Genomic DNA, 20,526 nt, shown 5'->3' on the forward strand with positions numbered 1-20,526 from the left:
CATAGGAGAATTAACTTCACGTATAGTAAAAAATAATTGAAATGTATTAAATTTTGTTAACTTTTTAATATTAATATTGAAATACTCTTATAAAATAAGAATATATTGATGGTATGAATGTCAAAATTTAGTCTTCAGATATTTTAGAAAATACATTATTAACAAAATATAAAAGGGTTTTTTATTATAAATGAGATAAATAGAAATATGGAGTAGTTCATCGATAACTACTCGTTGACTTTTCAGCCAAGTTTCGGATAATACTGCATTTTGTTGAAACATGACAAAGGTGACCCCTCCAAAACTTATTTACCTTTTTTTATTCATGAAAGGAAGTGATGTTCCAAGACACGTCTCTAAATATACTAATTTAATGTTTTCTCTATTAATTAATGGACATAGATTTCTATGCAATTTTTTTATTTTAAAAGTTTATTTGATAATTAAAACAATAAATTTAAATAAATATTTTGAGAATCCAATGCAAAACAATAATAAAATAAAAGGAAAGCAATAGCCATACAAGAAAATTTAGAAAAGTCAAAGGCCGGCAATTAATTAAAAAAAAAGAGTGAAACCAACCTAAGTATATAAATGGCTTTACTCCATAGTAATCGTTGGCGTCAAAAGTTGGAAAAATCTCCTATTGCACACATTTTAATCCTAAACATTAAGCTTTAGTCCCAACCATAAAACTTGCGGAAACACCAAGGATGCAGAAACAATAAGAATGCAGACACAAATATTGAAAAATTAAAAACTGATTTTGCTCTAACAAGAAACAGGGTTCAAACTTATTAGATGAATAGCACACAACAAAAATAAAGAATAAGATAAGTCGCACACAACAGAAAAAACATGCAACACTAAACAATGTTTTAGCATTCGGGAATGAAGGTTCTGGAACGGATGATTTGCCTCGTGGTTGGGCTGTTTCTGAAACCAATTGATATTGTAAAAAGAGAAGATGGAAAACCGTTTTCTATGTCTTATACCAAAGACCCAAGCCCATAATATATACAAGAATACAATCTTAAGAAAAAGATCTTGACAGCTACAAAGTTAATGCAGAGAATAAAGAGGAATCTGGAACAAATCATAAGCTGATGAAGCACATCTTGCCCAAGACGAGAGTGATAGTGAATCTGATCTTGTTGTAATTCAAAATATCATAGCTGTAATAACTGCATTGAGTTTGGCAGTTATTAGTTCATGTTACGTTTCTGTTTTGTATAAATACTTTGTATCCTCCACTTTCAGATATATGAGAAATACATTCTAATTTCTCTTGCTCTCTATCATTGTATGCATTATACTCTTCTCTCCATCTCTCTCTGCTAACCGTGGTATCAAGAGCCCTTCCGACCCAGGAGGATCTGAGGGTGTGGAATAGTGTGATAGAAGCTTGCTGCGTGTATTAGCTTCATGGCTGCTGGAGGCGTGATTTCTGGCAACTTGCCTGTGTTCGATGGCACAAGCTATGGTGATTGGTGTGTCAAGATGGAAGCCATTCTTGGTTTTCAGGAGGTGGATGATATCGTAAAGAAAGGACTACAAGAACCAGCCAAGAATGCTACAAATGAAACAAAGAATGCATACAAAGAGAGTCGAAGGCTGGATTGCAAAGCTCGGATGTTACTGCACTAGTGTGTATCTACCACTGTTTTCCATAAAATCTCGAAAGCTACAACATCCAAGGAGATATGGGACATCTTGCAAGAAACATATGGTAATGTTGGAAAAATTAAGGCAGTTAAACTACAGTCCCTGCAGCGACAGTATGAATTACTGTGCATGAAAGATCAAGAATCAGTTGCAGACTATCTTGGAAGGTTGCAAGTTTTGGTCAATTCCATGAGAGCCTGTGATGAACCTGTGAAGAACAACAAGGTTGTCGTTAAAATCCTTCGAACACTTAAACCCCAGTATGATCACATCGTTGTCGCCATTGAAGAATGCAAGGATCTTGAGAAGATGAGTCTTGAAGAATTGCAAAATTCTTTGGAAGCGCATGAGCAACGACTGATTGAAAGAAAGAACAATGAGAAAAGTACTGATCAAGCCTTCAGTACTAGGGTTGATAATCAACGTTTCCGAGGACGTGGTGGCAGAAGAGGAAGAGGGAGATCACGGGGTGGTAGAAGTGGAGGCAGATCTGGAGAGTATTCTGAGCAGTCAATGGATGAATCTGGTACTAGCCAAAATGATGGTACCAAAGGAGGAGGAAGACATGGCAGAGGTAGAGGCAAGAAACCATATGATAAAAGGAAGGTACAATGCTATACGTGTGATAAGTTTGGCCATTATTCCTATGAATGTTGGCACAACAGTTCAAGCAAGAAGAACAAGAAAGGTGATGAAGCACATCTTGCCCAAGACGAGAGTGATAGTGAATCTGATCATGTGCTGTTAATGGTCACAACAAACAGTGGAGAAGACGAGTCCTGCTGGTATTTGGACACGGGGTGTTCCAACCACATGACAGGAAGGAGAGAGTGGCTGATAGATCTTGATCCAAGCGTGAGAAGCAATGTCAGATTCGCGAACAACAGCACAATAACAGCAGAAAGAGTTGGCAAAGTAATGATCACTCGAAAAGATGGTAAAACTGCTTACATGAGTGATGTGTTGTATGTTCCCAACATGAAAAATAATTTGTTAAGTTTGGGACAATTACTGGAGAAGGGTTATACTATGTCAATGCAACAAAATCACATAAAGGTGTATGATGGACAACAAAGGTTGATTCTTAGAGCACCACTGTCACGAAACAGAACTTTTAAGATCAACCTCAATGCAACAGCTATCCAGTGTCTAGCATCAGTGAATGTTGAAGAGGAAGGATGGCTTTGGCACTACAGATTCGGGCACCTAAACTTCAAGAGTTTGGGTCAATTAAGCAGTAAGAAGTTAGTAAGTGGACTACCACTGATTCATGTTCCTGATAAAACTTGTGAAGGTTGCATCGTTGGCAAACAAACGCGAAAGGAGTTTAAAAAGTGTGCACCAAAGAGATCAAAACAACCACTTGACATTGTGTACTCAGATGTGTGTGGTTCTTTTGATACATTCTCACTTGGAGGCAATAGGTATTTTCTTATCTTTGTGGATGAGTGGACAAGGAAAATGTGGCTCTATTTGTTGAAAGAAAAGAAAAAGGTGTTTGCAAATTTTGTGAAGTTCTATGCATCAGTAGAAAGACAATCTGGTCTGAAATTAAAAGTGTTCAGAACTAATGGAGGAGGTGAGTTTAATTCAAAAGAAGTCATGGAATTTTATGAATCAAAGGGGATACATCATGAAGTGATAACACCTTACACCCCCAACACAATGGGGTTGCTGAGAGGAGAAATAGGATGCTACTTGACATGTGTAGATGTATGATAAAAGGAAAGGGGCTACCACACTATTTCTAGGGAGAGGCAGTCTCTACAGCTGCCTATGTACTAAATAGGTTTCGTACAAGAGCCTTGACAGATTGTACCCCTAAAGAAGTTTGGACAGGAGAAAAACCTGTTGTTCACCACCTCAAAATTTTTGGATCAGTTTTTCATATGCACATACCAACTGAGAAACGTAAGAAGCTTGAAGATAGAAGTGAGGCCCTTATATTGGTTGGATACCACTCAATTGGTGCCTACAAACTGTATAATCCAAAGAAGAAGCAAATTTTGATAAGTAGAGATGTAGTTGTTGATGAGGCTGCAAAGTGAAATTGGGAGCTCGTGGCAGTAACTGCTGAGAAAAGCCACATCTCGTGTCTGCTTGAAGACAAAGCTGCTGCCACAACCAGCACCAGCAGTGGAAATAACACCAACAGAAGTTCACAGAGGGTGAGATTTCCTTCCACTAGACTAACAGATCATGAAGTTATGGCTGATTGTGAAATTAGAGATGATGGAGAACTCGTGCATCTGGCATTCCTGGCTGATTTAGAACCACTAATGTGGGAGCAAGCTGTTGACATAAGAGAATGGAAGGAGGCCATGCTTGAAGAACTAAAGTCCATAAAGAAGAACAAGACTTGGGAATTAGTAGACTTGCCTCACCATAAACATCTAATTGATGTTAAGTGGGTGTTCAAAACCAAGTTTAAACCATATGGAAGCATAGCAAAACATAAGGCTCGGCTGGTGGCAAAAGGTTTTCTACAGAAACAAGGAATTGATTTCACGAATGTCTTTGCACCAATTGCAAGGCTTGAAATAGTAAGGCTTGTGATAGCTGTTGCAAGTTGGAAAGGTTGGGAAATAAGTCAGCTTGATGTCAAATCAGCTTTCTTAAATGGACCTCTAGAGGAGGAGGTTTATGTGAGGCAACCACCAGGATTCGGAAGGAAGGGAGAAGAACATAAGGTGTTCAAACTGCATAAAGCTTTATATGGCTTAAAATAGGCCCCACGTGCCTGGAACAAATGCATTGATGCATTTCTGCTGTAGATTGGATTCAATAAATGTACAGTTGAATATGGAGTATATGTGAAAGTTTTCTCACCCAATAATTTGTTGCTGATCTTCTTGTATGTTGATGATTTGCTAGTAATAGGAGATTCACAAGCTGAGATTGAGCTATTCAAACAAAAGATGAATTCAGAATTTGAAATGACTGATCTTGGGAGATTGAATTATTTTCTGGGTCTGGAATTCAAACACACTTCCAAGGGAATTTTGCTGCATCAGAGAAGGTATATCAGTGGAGTTTTGAGTAAATTCCACATGGCAGATTGCAATTCGATTCCTATACCAGTTATTGCTAATCTGAAACTTGGTGAAGCAACAGATGAAAGGCTGGTTGATGCTACCCTTTATAAACAGGTTGTAGGGTCTCTAAGATATGTTTGTAATAGCAGACCATATATTAGCTATGGGGTTGGTTTGGTTAGTCGTTTCATGAACAACCCAAGGACATCACATTTAGCTGCAGGAAAACATATACTCAAATACTTAAAGGGAACAACAGAACTTGGACTTTTCTTTCCAAGAAGAACAGGTCAGGATGAAGGAAATATGGAGGTCTGGATTGACTCAGACTAGTGTGGGGATATAATGGATCGAAGGAGTACATTTGGGTATTTCTTCAAATACATGCATGCACCTATTTCGTGGTGCTCCAAGAAATAGAATGTTTTAGCCTTGTCCTCTTGTGAAGCAGAATATATTGCTTCTGCTGAAACAACTTGTCAATGTCTATGGCTTTCAGCACTTATTAAAGAGCTGAAACTTGAGTGCAGAGAACCAATTCAGCTTTTAGTCGATAACAAATCTGCCATCAGTTTGTCAAAAAATCATGTATGCCATGGAAGAAGTAAACATATAGAAACAAAGTTCCACTTCCTAAGAGATCAAGTATGCCAAGGCAGATTGGAGCTGGTGTACTGTCCTACAGAGGATCAAGTAGTTGATGTGTTTACAAAAGCTCTAAGACAAAGCAGATTTGAAAAGTTGAGAGAGCTGCTGGGTTTGAAATCGATTAATATTTTGGATTAAGAGGGGTGTGTTGTTGTTGTAATTCAAAATATCATAACTGTAATAACTGCATTGAGTTTGGCAGTTATTAGTTCCTATTATGTTTCTGTTTTGTATAAATACTTTGTATCCTCCACTTTCAGATATATGAGAAATACATTCTAATTTCTCTGCTCTCTATCATTGTATGCATTATACTCTTCTCTCCATCTCTCTCTGCTAACATAAACAAATCAGGTGCCTATAGTAATGTTCCTAAAATTGCATTATATAATATTGCTCCTACAATCACCATAATCATATTTCCGTCAATACTCTCCTCAAGTTGGAGCATGAAGATCTTTAATACCCAACTTGCCAATAAGATGATCAAATTGTCGACGCCCAAGGGCCTTGGTTAAAATGTCAGCAAACTGGTTGGTAATGCGAACATGAGAGGTCATGATGGTACCACGTTGAACATTATCCCGTACAAAGTGGCAGTCTACCTCGGTGTGTTTAGTTCTCTCATGAAAAACGAGATTTGTTGCTATGTGAAGAGCAGCTTGACTATCATAGTATATGTTCATGGGTGTGCACGCTTAAGAATTCAAGAAGGCCCTTTAGCCATTTTAATTTGCAAGTAATGGCTGTAATAGAGTGGTATTCAGCTTTTGCAGAGGATTAGAGAACCAACACCGAGGGGCCTGTGGGAGCCCATAAAGAGAATTGTTCAACTTTCATAATTTAGACTATTGGTTGCAAATCCTGGTGGGAGTTGTATGAACACCTCTTCATCCAAGTTACCATGTAAGAATGCATTATGAACATCCATTTGATGCAACTCCCATTGTTTGGCTGTTGCCACTGCTAGAAGAGTCTGCATTGTTGCCATTTTTGCGACGGGAGCAAAGGTCTCGGTTTAATCCAATCCTTCTTCTTGTTGGTTGCCAAGGATTATCAATCGTTATTTATAGCATTCTACAGTTCCATCAGAGTGGTATTTAATTTTATATACTCATTTTCATCTAATTGCCTTTTTCCTAGGGGGCAAGGGCGCCAAAGTCCATGTTCCACTACTTTCAAGGGCATCTAATTCCTTCTTCATGGCTTCTCTCCATTTTTCATCATTCATAGCAACTGAAAAAACTATGGGCTCATGTCCAATGGTTATTGTAGCTAAGAATGCATGATATTTTGGAGAAAATTTAGCACATGTTACATAATTGGTTATGGGATAAGGACTCTTACCTGAGGACTTTGACTTGGATAGGGTGTGAGTGTGAGTGGGGTCTTTCGGACACCGTACATTGTAAGTCACAAAGTCTTGTAATAGGACTGAAGGCTTATGTAGGCGTTATCCTCTACCAAGTCGTTCCTCTTGCTCAGCTACACCCTCTTCTTGTCCATTGTCATTGTTATTTCCCTCACTTATGATCATTTCACTTCCACATCCTTGTTCTTCTCTTTCATGCTCACAACTGCCCAATCTCCACCTCTTTGTTATAGTTGTAACTCGCTCCTCACTCCCTTTGTTCCCTTGACTTTCATTGGGGTCATCAAAGAATACACAGTCTATTATGTTTGATTATGGTTCTTTATTGTTTGTGGAATCCTGACCAATGGCAAATGGGAAAGCATTCTCATGAAACACCACATCCCTAGAGACCAAGTATTCTTCTTTTTCAACATTATACACATGCCATCCTTTCTTTCCATATGGATATCCTAAGAACACACACTTTCTACTTCTTTCACAAAACTTGTCTCTTTCTTTTCCATTTTGGTGCACGTAACAAAGGCACCCAAATACTCTCAATTGATCATATGTAGGTACCCTTTCAAACAATACTTCATAAGGACTTTTTTGTTGAAGAAGAAATGAAGGGGTTTGGTTTATAAGATAGCTTGTAGTCAAAATGCATTCACCCCAAAATCGTATAGGCAAACTGGCTTGAAATCTTAAAGCTCTAGCTATGTTTAGAATGTGCCTATGCTTCCTCTCAACTCTCTCGTTCTACTGAGGTGTCCTTACAAATGACGTTTGATGCAATATACCATGTTGTTCAAAGTATGATTTTAACCATGTGAATTATATCCCGTTATCACTTCGAAGAACTTTAACTTGTTTTTCAAATTGACGCTTAATCATCGTACAAAATTTTTTAATAGTTTCTGCTACCTCGTGCTTCTTAACCAACAAGTAAACCCACACAACGCGAGAAAAATCGTCAACAATTGTCAAAACATAACTTGCACCAAGATGTGGGCACCTTATAGGGTCCTCACAAGTCACAATGTATTAAGGAAAAATATCCATAAGCTTTATTTTGACTTTCTTGAAACACATCACGAGTTTGCTTAGCCTTATAACAAATATCACAAAAATCAATAGGATCACCACCATTTGCTTCAGGGAGGTAGGTAAGAATTCATTTGGAAGGATGTCCTAATCTCTCATGCCATAGCTTGCCAACATTTATTGCTTTTGCTTTATTTGCTTGCACTGGTATTATTGTCCTAAACAGAAAAAACCCATCACACTCTTCACCTAGTCTAATCAAAGCCTCGAAGCTTGGTCCTGCATCACATATAACTTGTTAGTGAAAGTAATAGTGCAATTCAAATCTCGTGCAAGTTTAGCGACAAGTATGAGAGTGCAATTCATATTAGGAACATATAACACGTTTCACAAGTAAATATTTTTTCCTAAATATAGTATTCCTTCCTTTACAACATGAGTTTGTTTTCCATTAGGAAATCCTATTGGAAATAGGACAATACTTCGTAATTCAGTCAATAATTCAATGGCACTTATCATGTGTGTGAAACCTCATAGTCAATCAACCATTCACCATTCTTAGCAGATAATTTGTCAATTCCTCCTGCTTTGTGTGTCTGCAGTAGGTTTATTAATGTTGTCAATTGTTCTCCACTCAATCTTGGTACTCCTCCTCGTTCTGGGTCTTCCTTTGTTGTTGCTTGCTGCCTTTCCATCCCTTTAGTTTATGACACATTTGTTCAAGCATTATGACCTTTTCCTCCTCCAACATATGAATTTCCCCATCCGCGTCATGCACTCTATCTTGTTGAGCGGGGTCTATCGTCCCACCAATCTAAATAGTCAATGACTTGAAAACAATCATTGGCATCATGTCCAATCTTCCCGTAATGGTTACATGTTGCTCCATTTTCTTTAGTTTGAACAACAGCCGCCTTTACTTCAGTGCCCACTTGCATGACAAAGCCCACAACATCAACTCGTTCTCTTTTGCTTTTGGCTATATTTTTGTGACGCTTCTCTTGTACAATTATTGCATATGCTCGGTTCAGTTTTGGTAGAGGCTGCATACTCAAAATATTGGAATGTACGGTTCCATATATTGTGTCATCTAGTCCCATAAAAAACTTATGGACCTTCTCTTCCCCTTTCTTCTTTTCTAATTCTTTCATAATATCACATTGGCAACCGCGAAACTTACATGTTGGAGTTGGTTCATAACTTACCAATTCATCCCACATAACTTTCACCTTTCCATAGTACGCAATAACGATTTGTCCCATTTGCTTGCACCCAACCAAATCTGCCTTGAGTTGATAGATATGTGCCCTATTTCCAATGGATAACCTTTGCTGAAGATCCACCCACAAATTTTTGACACTCTCCATATAAGTTATGGTTGAACATAGGCTTGGTTCTATGGTGTTGAAAATCCACGCGACCAGCATGGAGTTCACTATCTACCAATCTTCAATATCAGTTGATTCATCCTTTGGCTTGGTTATAGTCTCGTCCACAAATGCTAATTTCTTCTTTGCTCGCAACGCATTTCATATCACCCTTGCCCATTCTTCATAGTTGTCTCCTTTTAGTTGTATGGGTGTAATCAACATCCTTGGATTGTCTGATGAATGCATATAATAAAGAGATACAATTGTTGTATCTTTTCCAACTGTAAGACCCGTGGAAATTAATTAATTAAATAATTAATTAATTAATAAATGCGGGTAGAAAGAACCTTTATGGCATTAATTATTGTTTGATGTGACATGGAAAAGTACTAGCTCAAGTGGTTGAGAGTACTTTGATTGTGTGAGAGTACTTGGGTTTGAGTCCTATGTATGCCAATTATGTGTTGTGGTTTTATTATTAATTTTAATATTATGTAGGAGCATGGAATTGGTAATGTAATCTTATAATGATTATAGTGTATCACTGAATGTGAATTGGCATAGTGGTTATGCTTTGGCCTTATAGGTGGAGGGTCACAAACTATGAGAGACTGATTGGGAGGAGGGCTGAAGCAAAACCGTGGTGAACAAAGGAAAACCAAGTTTCTTCCCAATTTTAGCCTAGAATTCCAGGTTAGGGGTGCTGAAATTATGTGTATTTTTATATGGTTTGTGTTCCTGCGTTTTGTTCTCAAATTGGAATTTTATGTGTTATGGTTTCTAGTATAATGTACACTGCAATTGAGAATTTGGGAAGAGAATGTGGAGTGTCAAGTCTTTTGGGTATGAAACAAGAATGTGATGAGGGTTTCGGGTACTGTTATTTGATTCATGGTCAATTTCTGCGTTTTGAGGATTCAAACATGTTTACAATGTGTTTTAGAACTTGATTGATGATATAGATTGAATGAACATGATTGTATTTTAAATTGGCATTGGTTTGGTGTCTTTGGTGCACGAGCAGTGGCGAAACCATGCAAGTCTCGCCCAAACGAGTCCATCTCTCTTTTAAATATTGTGCATAGCTCACCTCTTCTCCGTAAATGTGAGAAGATCTTCAAGGTGATGAACTGCGAAGATGAGCAGAAGCTGTTGTTTGCTACCTATCTGCTGAATGAGGATGCTGAATATTGGTGGCAGGCATGCAACAACAGATGAGGACTAGGGAAGAGCCGGTGACTTGGGCCAATGCGTGTGTGGGGAGATTGAATTTGGTGAAACGCAATTTGGGGTGTGAGTTGCTTGTTTCAACTCCCTCCTTAGGTCAAGTAGCTAACAGTTCAGTATGCGTTAGGTGTTCAATGGATGTGGCAGGTCGTAGATTCAAGGTGAACTTGGTGTGCTTGCCTTTGGAGGGACTGGATGTAATCTTGGGGATGGACTGGGGTTCTAACAATCACATTATAATTGATTGTGGACGGCACAGTTTGGTATTCCCAGAACATGAGGGATTGGAGTTAATCTCAGCCTAGAGAGCAATAAATGAAGTGGAAGCTGGAGCCACCTGTTTTATGATAGTGGCTCATACAGAGAAGAATAGTACCGCCGAGAAGATCAGTGTAATTCCAGTAGTGGAGGGATATGTGGATGTGTTTCGAAATGAAATACCAGAGTTACCACTGAGCAGGGATGTAGATTTCACCATTGATCTTATCCTTGGAACTGGCCCAGTATTCATGGCACCCTATAGAATGGCACCAGCAGAGTTGGTTGAGTTGAAGAAGCAAATAGAAGACTTGCTTGAGAAGAAGTTCATCCGTCCGAGCGCATCACACTACAAACAAAAAAGATATATAGCATAGGTCATTTTATGGAGGTTAAAAAGACCTCCATGAATAAAAATCATATGGACTGATTATGATAAATTTTATAAAAGTTGATAATAAAGGAGGTTTTTTATTTTTTTTAGGAGGTTTATGACCTCCGCAGATTGCAACACATGTTCAGAGTTAATGACTTCCGCAAATTTCACGTCTTCCCTCCCAAATCAGAAAAGTTAATGAATTTTTCCCTTTCACTCGAAAACCTAAGTTCAGAGTGTCAATCGATTCCGCTCCATGATTAAGCCTCCGTTGCACCGATCTTCGTCGCGCCGTCTTCGTCGCACCAGCTCCGTCGCGCTGTCTTCGTCACGCCAGCTCCGTCGCGCCAGCTCCGTCTTCATCGCGCCAGCTCCGTCGCTCCAGCTCCGTCGCGCTGTCTTTGTCGCACTGTCTTCGTTGCGCCAGCTCCATCGCGCCATCTCCGTCGGCGTTGTCTTTGCCACTTCATCTCGGTCGCGCTATCTTCGTTTCCCGCCTCTGTGGTAGCCTCTGTCGTCTCCGTGATTCAGCTTCGTTACGCCCTCTCCGTCACTCTGGCCCTCCATCACATGTGGTTGTGATCTAGTGGCTTTTGTAGAGTCAAGGTACATCTAGTTACTGCAATGCAAGCAAATTGTTTGTGTTTGTGTTTGTTTTTGGTACATATGTTGAGTGTTGTTAAGACGTGTTGGAATGTCATTCCCTGAATAAGAGGCTTCGATCTCGAGAACAATTTTTTAATGCACGATGGCAGATGAAGTCCCCCTGACCACTATTGTAACATTTGCTTTGCCTTTTCTTGTATCTTCCACTATTGGAGTTTTGATGTGTCTGTATAAAGATTCCACTACAGCAAATATGACTTTAAACAACACTAAATTTGTCCACGAATATAAAAGCGTTGCCTAATCATAGTATAGGCAACAATTTTACATGCATGGCTTAAAGTATTCCAATGGCAACACTTTACAAAATGTGGATACTTTATGCCACATTTATTTCTTTGTTAGCTTTAAAATGTGTGGACTATATCATAAAACCGTTGTCTGTAATAAATTTTAAAAAATAAATTTAATAATTTTGAAAATATAAATTTTAGCGCCTAAGTATCAGTATGTCAGTGAAATTGGTAGCAAAAAATGAAAAGGCTATAATTCTTCCCTCCATTTTGCTAATTCTTGGTTCCCACTCACTCACTTAGTGTCCAAATTAAAACCTATTTTTGTAAGGCTCCCTCTTCTCGATTCCGTCACCACCTACGAAACCCGCTCCGTCTTCTCGACACCATCACCACCTGCGAAACCCACTCCATCTCGACTCCATCACCACCTGTGAAACCTGCTCAGTCTCCACTCCATCACCACCTGTGAACCCGCTCTGTCTTCGCGACTCCATCACCACCTGTGAAACCCGCTCCGTCTTCTTGACTCCATCACCACCTGCGAAACCCATTCCGCCTTCTCGACTCCATCACCACCTACGCAACCTCTGCTTCGTCTTTTCTCGACTCCATCACCACCTGCGAAACCCTTCACACCGTCTATCGTTAATCGGCCAGGGACTTACCACCGTGGTCGTCGTGCCGTCATCAGTTCTCGTGGTCGTCGCGCGATTCACCTCTTCGTTGCACGATTCAGCCTCATCGTCGCGCATTCACCTTCGTCGTCGCGCCCTCGTGTGAGTTGTCGTCATCTTCGAGCTATAGTGATTGAATAGTAAGGCTTCTGTAGGTCTTAGAAACTGAATAATAAGGCTTTTGTAGGTCATAAAGCTCAACAGGAAGCATCACCTTACTATTCATTTTTTGTGTGCGTGCTTTTAGATTATGCTTGGCTTGATTTTCTTGTCTATGTTGTGCAGGCAGGATGCTTGATGATATTTTTGACTGAAGTCTTTTGATTTTCACCTAATACTCTTGTTTAGGAAGAGATGGTGAAGGCTAAGTTTGAGGCAGCTGTCATAGAAGCAGAGTTGAGCGCGGTAATAATTTCCCATTTCAGTGACTACCTACACCATTATATCATTCTTGCCTGTCTGTAAATTGTGATAGCCATTTTAACTATAGCTGCAGATATTTCATATCAGTAGAATCATAAAACTTAAGGAAAGAGAGTTAGAGCATCTCTTGCAAAGGTAATAAATCTCTTGATCATTGTGATCCATTAAATTATAGTTTATGTGATCCATTATCCATATTACAACTTTGTCTGTGATTCATATGTAGTTCCTGATTACGGAATTTGCATTATCATGTTTGATTGAAAGTTGTGATTTTGAACCAGGAGGATATTACTATTATGTTTGATTGAAAGTTGTGATTTAGGATAACTGTTAGTATTTTGTTTGAATCTGAATTCTTTTTGTTCTGTAGTTAATAGTAAAAATGCAGCTGTACAGACAAATTTTGTTTGAATATGAATTCTTTTTGTTCTGTAGTTAATAAAGAAAATGCAGAGTTATTAGTTTACCAGAAAAGAAAAAGAGAAAGAAATAATAGTGTAAAAAGATTTTTATGTTTTTTTATTGGGATGATTGATACATAGTGGTTTAGAATTAGGCAAATTTAGGTAAGAAGTTTTAAAACGTTATTCAATTTCCTAAATTACCTGAAGAACAAAAGAGATGCAACTAGCTCCAATTCTGCTGATTCAGATTCAATCAATAACAGAAGATGGTCTAATCTGAAATACTGTGAGTTTCACAGTATTATAAGTGCATTTGAGTCATGTTTGATATTTTCTATAAATAATTAAAACTCTGTTTCTGACTAAAAATGTTAGGTGTGAATGTGTTCATATAAATGTTAATACATTTACCTGTCAAAGGCATTTATTGCCTCAAGCTTTTATAGAGGAGTTTAGCTTTCATACAAGCCTTTTCTTAATGTATTTGGAATGTATTATATATGGCCATATGGCTCCCTATTTCAATGTTAAAGTTTTTTCATGCATAATAATTGAGTAATGTAGGTGGGTCTCGCTTTTCTTCATGATTGTCCCGCTTCTAATGTATTACATAATATAATTCTAAATGCATGTGGGGTTCATGTTTTAGCATGATTTGAGTTCAATTTCAAGATCCTTTTACGTGCACAATATATATGGGGTTTCTTACAAATTGAAACAAGCAAGCCCCATGGTGCAGTTACGTGGTATAGCTACCCATGATAATTTTGATACCTTATATATCCATATAATGCACGAGTTTCAAGTTTCAAATAGCTAAGAGCATCAAAACTGATTATGATCTACTCAAAACTGATTTATATGCAATCCTAAATTATGTAGGTTTGTATGCTCATCATAAGAAGTGTGTAACAAAATTGATTATGATCATATGTGACTAGAAAATTATGGAGATACTTGGTTGAAAGAGTATAAATGGCATCTGTAATCTGCATGTTGGAGGGGTCACCAATGGACCTAAGTTTTTGTTGTTTATACGTGGTGAAACACTCTTGACGAGTTGAATTCCTCTACATTATATATTACTGTTTTATCAATTAAGACTTGCATTATTTTTGTTTTATTAGTTGGGATGTGAATAAGAGATAAATTGAACTTTTTTTTTTTGTTTCAAGGTGTTGGTGAAGACAAGAGGATGAAGAATGATAAAAAAATTCCAAATGGTATATGAAGATGAAGGGGAATGAAAGTGCAAGATAAATTTTACTTTTTCTTTTTTGGAGAACATAATACTTTTTAATTAGTTGTAAACATTGTTACTTATGAAATTGTATACAATATTACAATATAATTTTGCAATATATGAAAATTTTCAATTTCATATTATATGTTAGAAGTGTCTTATTTAATCTATTTTATTTCTACTATTTCAATAGAATAAATATATTTTAAATTATTTTACATGATTCAATTTTTATAAGCTTTATTTAAACAAATCTATTTTGTTCCACACTTTCATAAATGTGGCCTATAAAAATAAGCAACACGAAAAAAACCGTTGCATTATATTGGCCGAAAAATTGTTGCCTATTAAAATATTTTAGGCAACATTTTTTAATGGTTGCATAATAAACAACGGTTTTCGAATTTCCTGGCCTAAACGGAAAAAAACTGTTGCGTATAGTATAGGCCACGGCCACCTATGCAACGACCGCAAATCCGTTGCCAATTCGTTGCCTAATCTTGAGGCCACAGTTTTTTTACTTTAGGCCATGGTTTTTGGTCCATTGCCTAAAGTCATTTTTCCTGTAGTGTTCATTATTTGAAAGTACTATAATAGGATAAATTATATGATTTGAAATTCTAACCCAAAATCATATTTTCAGATAGTACAATAATTGTTGTTGCTTGTTTGTAGATCTATAGATCTTATATTAGTCCCTTTTAAATTTTCAGAGTTTTATTGTTTATATAACAAGTGCACTTTTTTTTTCTTTTTCTACTAATTGATTTGGTTACTCTATTTGACATATAATTTCGATTAACTTATGAATATTGTGTACCAAAACAGGGCAGCTTCTTTCCAAAATTGAAGAATATGAAACTTCAGAGTATGAAGAGTCTAAGTAAGATATGGAATCCGAAACTTCCTTCAGACTCCTTTAGCGAACTAGACACTCTAATCATTGAAGAGTGTCACAAACTTGTAAATGCAATGGAGAGAATATTTGGGAGTCTATGCAACTTGAGAGTTAAAAATTGCAGGTCCATGGAAGCAATATTTAATATATGTGAGAAAGTTGGGGATGTAGCTAATAACTTGCAAGATGTTCATTTAGAAACACTCCCCAAACTGAAGCATGTATGGAAAATGAATAATAAAGACCAGGTAGGGATTCCTAAGTTTAACAATCTGAAGAGGATATTGGCTAAAGATTGTGACAGCTTAGAATATATATTTCCATTTTATGTAGCCAATAGTCTTGATAATCTTGAATCTCTTGTGGTTTGTGGTTGCTATGGATTGAATAAAATTGTTGTCGAAAGGGAAGCCACCAACATGGACATAGCCAGATTTAACTTTCCTAAACTAAGCACCATCAAATTTTCAGAACTGCCAAAACTAACGAGCTTCTATCCAATAACTTATGACTTATCATGTCCATTGAAAGAGCTGTCTATTGAACTTTGTAACAATCTGGAACCATTCAACGAAGGAACCCAGCATGGACAAGGAAATCATGTACGTGTATTCTTCTTTCCTGAAGAGGTACTAGTACTAAGCCACTCAACTCTTCAAACAACATTGGAAACATAATCTTCCACTTTTATTTAAATATATGTACATTTATATAAATACACTCACCCTTTTCTTTACATGTTTATCAATTATAGGTAATCAATAACTTGAAGTCCATGCAAATTGATTCTCGGTGTGCAAAGTCATCAAGCAGTTCTATGGATAAAAGGAACCATCAAAGGGACAACTTAGAAGAACTTTCCTTGTCTAGATTAATAGATAGTGAGATTTTATATTCTTTCCTATATAGAAATCCTAATTTGAAAAGTCTATCATTGAATAATTGTTTCTTTGAAAAGATAGTGCCTCCAAAGGAAGATACTGAAATTGAAAACTTTGGAATAATACCAAATCTGAAAAGCTTGATGTTGATAGACTCGCCGAATCTCGAAGAGATAGGATTTGAACAAGACATAATTCTTGAAAGGTTAGAGTTATTGATTTTAAAGAACTATCCTCGTATGATTATCATAATACCTTCCTCTGTATCTTTTACTCGCTTGACAAATCTAGAAGTGGTCAATTGTGATGGATTGCAAAGTCTAATGTCAGCATCTACTGCAAAAAGTTTGGTTCAACTTAACACCATGAAGTAGTGAAATGTCAATCCCTGATGGAAATAGTAAGAAATGATGGAGAAAAATCTGACAGAGTTATTTTTCAACAATTGAAATCCCTAGAGCTGGTTTCACTGAACAAACTCAAGAGTTTTTGTGTCTCTAATTGTGACTTTGAATTTCCATCATTGGAGAAATTAGTAGTGAGTGCATGCTATAATATGGCTAAATTTTCTGAAACAGTCACCAGCTCACCAATTTTACAAAATGTACATGTTGTACATGGAAAAGACAACAAACGATTCTGTTGGGAAGGAGATATAAATGCTACGATACAAAAAATATTCAAGGAAAAGGTATGTAATTATGTATGTTTTCTTGACTAAAATTTTCTTTTCTAATTTTGTTATTTTTAAAAGTTCACTTCAAACAATGAAATTACTTAAAAAAGATGTGAGGATTTGAGGGTAATGAGAAAAATAATTATGTTTTTGGCTTCAGTTATCTTTTTACAGATCTAAAACCTAAAAACGGTAAATTTTGAAAAGTGGTTGTCTGAGTGGAATATGTCATTATACATTGAACTTACACTATATATTTTACAGAATTTTTTTGAAGGCATGGAGATGAGCTTTGCCGAACATCAGAACTTCAACGAACTTTGCCGATGTCCCCAATTGCAATATTTATTTACATCTTCAGTCGTCAAAAAGTTAGTGAACCTAGAAGAGATCATTGTGGAAGAATGTGAATCACTGAAAGAAATAGTGGCCAAAGAGGAAGATGAAGATGAAAATGAGATGATATTCATGAAGCTTGAGTATTTGACTCTTATCTCATTAGACAAATTTGAAAGCTTTTACACGGGGAATTCCACTTTGAATTTCTCATCCTTGAGAGAAGTGATGGTTAACCAATGCCTCAGTACCAAAATTTTCCGTCCTCGTGATAAAGTTCCTCCGAGATTCAGGGTGGTAATAGATGGATTCCCTTATAAAGGTGATAAAAAAACCTCTTATCATGCAACAGTTTGAGGAGAAGGCATCGTGAGTTAGTTCGTAGACAAATTCCTTTGACTTGTAAGTAAGTACATTATATCATTACCCATTCCTCTTGGAAATGGAATTAGCATATGATGATCAATTGCTATTGACTTAGTGTGAAAGCATTCATCATCGAATATCTTTTCTCTGTTTTTTCATCTGACATAAATAAAGAAATATGAAATGCTAAATCAAAATATATATTTTCCCCAATAAGTGTTGGTCATCACTAATCACGTCATTTCTGTAAATAATTTGGTTCAGGAAATCGCTTATGGTAGGTACCCTTGAAAACATGTTTTCTTCTTTTTATCAAGCACGCCAACAAAGAAGACATGGAATCTTAGTGAGTTTATTTTCCTTCTTACATTTATAAGTGTCCATCTTTGTAAAGCTTGGATCTTAAAATAAATGATAACATTACAAGTTTATTCTTAAAGATTGAAAGGAAAGGTAAGACATAAAAGGATGATAAAGCATGGACACTAGTCAGAACTAGAATTTTAAGACTAGTTCAGACTTTCAAAATTTTGTTAGTCAATTTTTCTCATGCCTTACTAAATCTAGTTTAAAGGTTATGAATCTCTTATACTTCTCAAAGTTGGTATTTCACTTACTGCACTCATTAACAGATTTACATTGTTCCATCTCTAATCATAGTTCTTTTAAAAATATTCAAGTTACAGGGAATTAGGGGACTCAAAGAAGGAATTGAATAATAAAAAAGGTTTATTTTGGAAATATGCATTTGGAAATGCTCAACCTTTGGAAACTAATTATCTTGATACTTATTTGTGATGTGATTTTTGATACAAGAATTATACTGTATCGTGTGAATTAATCATCGATACCAAATAATCATGATTTTTGTGCAGGTCAATGATCTAGTAATAAACTATTTTAGTATATGCATGTTGATTTCATGATTTGAGGTTGGCGTCCTTCTTGCAGCTAATATTTGTCTTTTATAATTTCAGCAAATCGGTGATGCAAATGAGCTCGAGTCTTTTATGGGTACAAGAGGATCATCTGGTGGTAGCAACATTTAGGGTGTTGATGATGTTTTTTAGGATGAAACTATTTTAGTGTATTATGAACTTTGAGTAAGTATAGATTAAGTTGTAATTGTTTCAATTTAAATTGCTTTTATGTTAATATGTCGATTTTGAGAATCAAAAGTTCTAATGATATATATTTGAGCACTTTGGTTGAAGTATTTGATTGAAGTTTACAAAAAAATATTGTTGATATAAAAATATAAGTACCTCAAATGGTGACATATATTGTCAAGTATAATAGGAAATTCTAATTACAAACAAAATATTGTTTTTTATGAGATTTGAATAATGCAAGAAAAATACAGTAATAAATCCACAAATTAAATAATACAAATGAGACAGGTTAAAACTTTTACAGTATAATCCTCAAATTGAGGATGGTATTAACCCCCACAAAAAAAAAATGAAAAACAGGAGTTTTGGAATCAAATAGGTTTGTGGAAATAAAAGAGGTTTTAAACCTCCACAAAATAATAGTCATGAATAGGAGAGGAAATAACCCTTCATTAAAAAACTTCCACAATATAAACTTGGTACCAGGGGTTGTAGAAAACCTCCACAAATAACTTGTGGGGAACCTATATGTGGAGGTTTGAAAAATCCCTGCAAATTATTTTGTGGAGGGTAAAAACCCCCGCTAAACGAAAATAAAACCTCCGCAATTTAGCATTTTTTTTTGTAGTGTCACCTTAGGGAGCACCGATACTCTTAGTAAAGAAAAAAGACGACAATTCGAGGTTGTGTGTTGATTACCGTCAGTTGAATAAGCTGACTATAAAGAATAAGTATCCACTGCCGAGGATAGACGATCTACTGGATCAGCTGAGGGGAGCCGCAATGTTCTCTAAGATTGACTTGAGGTCTGGATATCATCAGATCTTAGTCAAAACGGAGGATGTGCAGAAGATGACGTTCAGGTCATGCTACGGGCATTACGAATATGTAGTGATGTCGTTCGGGGTGACAAATGCTTTTGCTATTTTCATGGACTACATGAACAGGATATTCCGACAGTACCTGGATCAGTTTATTGTCGTGTTTATTGATGACATACTGATATATTCTGAGAGTCGGGATGAACACGCAGAGCATCTGAGAGTGGTGTTGGGAATTCTCAGAGAACATAAAGTGGTGTTGGGAATTCTCAGAGAACATAAACTGTATGGGAAGTTGTCGAAGTGTGAGTTTTGGCTGGATAAGGTAGAGTTCTTGGGCCATGTAATCTCAGCCCAAGGAATAGCGGTAGACCCAGCGAAGATTGAGATAATGGTGAAGTGGGAGAGACCACAGACAGTAACCGAGGTGAGAAGTTTCTTGGGTCTGGCAGGTTATTACAGACGTTTTGTAGAAGGGTTCTCCAAGATGGTGAGTCCATTGACTCAACTCACCAGGAAGGACCAGCCTTTTTCTTGGACAGACGAGTTTGAAGTCTGTTTTGAGGACATGAAGAGGAGATTGACCACTGCACCTATACTAGCTATTCCTGACACAACCAAGATGTTTGAGGTGTATTGTGATGCTTCATACCAGGGCCTAGGTTGTGTGTTGATGCAGGAGAAACGGCCTATTGCTTATGCATCTCGCCAGCTGAAGGTACACGAGAAGAACTATCCTACATATGACTTGGAATTGGCTGTCGTAGTTTTTGCTCTCAAAACATGGAGGCACTATTTGTATTGGGCACA

General features: G+C 36.8%; 1 protein-coding gene across 6 annotated transcripts; it reads left to right on the forward strand.

Annotated features, from left to right (window-relative positions):
- The first annotated feature begins 12,139 nt into the window (after nt 1–12,139).
- Nucleotides 12,140–18,938, forward strand: LOC114166235. 6 transcript variants are annotated; one of them, XR_003599877.1, is made up of 9 exons: nt 12,140–12,655; nt 12,839–12,958; nt 13,050–13,111; nt 14,559–14,606; nt 15,455–16,153; nt 16,279–17,096; nt 17,346–17,819; nt 18,048–18,129; nt 18,761–18,938. XR_003599877.1 is itself a non-coding variant. In XM_028050941.1 (8 exons), the coding sequence occupies exons 4-8, from the start codon at nt 14,586–14,588 to the stop codon at nt 17,354–17,356; spliced, it is 1,176 nt and encodes a 391-aa protein (XP_027906742.1). In that variant the 5' UTR covers nt 12,140–12,655; nt 12,839–12,958; nt 13,050–13,111; nt 14,559–14,585; the 3' UTR covers nt 17,357–18,014. The 6 variants fall into 6 exon arrangements, 1 of the variants encoding a protein (XP_027906742.1); XR_003599879.1 differs by lacking the exon at nt 18,048–18,129 and having other exon boundaries at nt 17,346–17,823; XR_003599880.1 differs by lacking the exon at nt 18,048–18,129.
- Nucleotides 18,939–20,526: the final 1,588 nt, after the last annotated feature.

This window comes from Vigna unguiculata, chromosome 10, assembly GCF_004118075.2.
Source record: "Vigna unguiculata cultivar IT97K-499-35 chromosome 10, ASM411807v1, whole genome shotgun sequence".
In the NCBI taxonomy this organism is placed as follows: Eukaryota; Viridiplantae; Streptophyta; class Magnoliopsida; order Fabales; family Fabaceae; genus Vigna; species Vigna unguiculata.

Excerpts from the sequence above, each read along its gene's own strand:
- LOC114166235 (XM_028050941.1), top strand. The coding sequence starts at position 14,586 with ATGATAAAAAAATTCCAAATG. Across the intron at positions 14,607-15,454 it reads TGATAAAAAAATTCCAAATG|GGCAGCTTCTTTCCAAAATT; the intron begins GTATATGAAGAT and ends GTACCAAAACAG. Across the intron at positions 16,154-16,278 it reads TATTCTTCTTTCCTGAAGAG|GTAATCAATAACTTGAAGTC; the intron begins GTACTAGTACTA and ends TATCAATTATAG.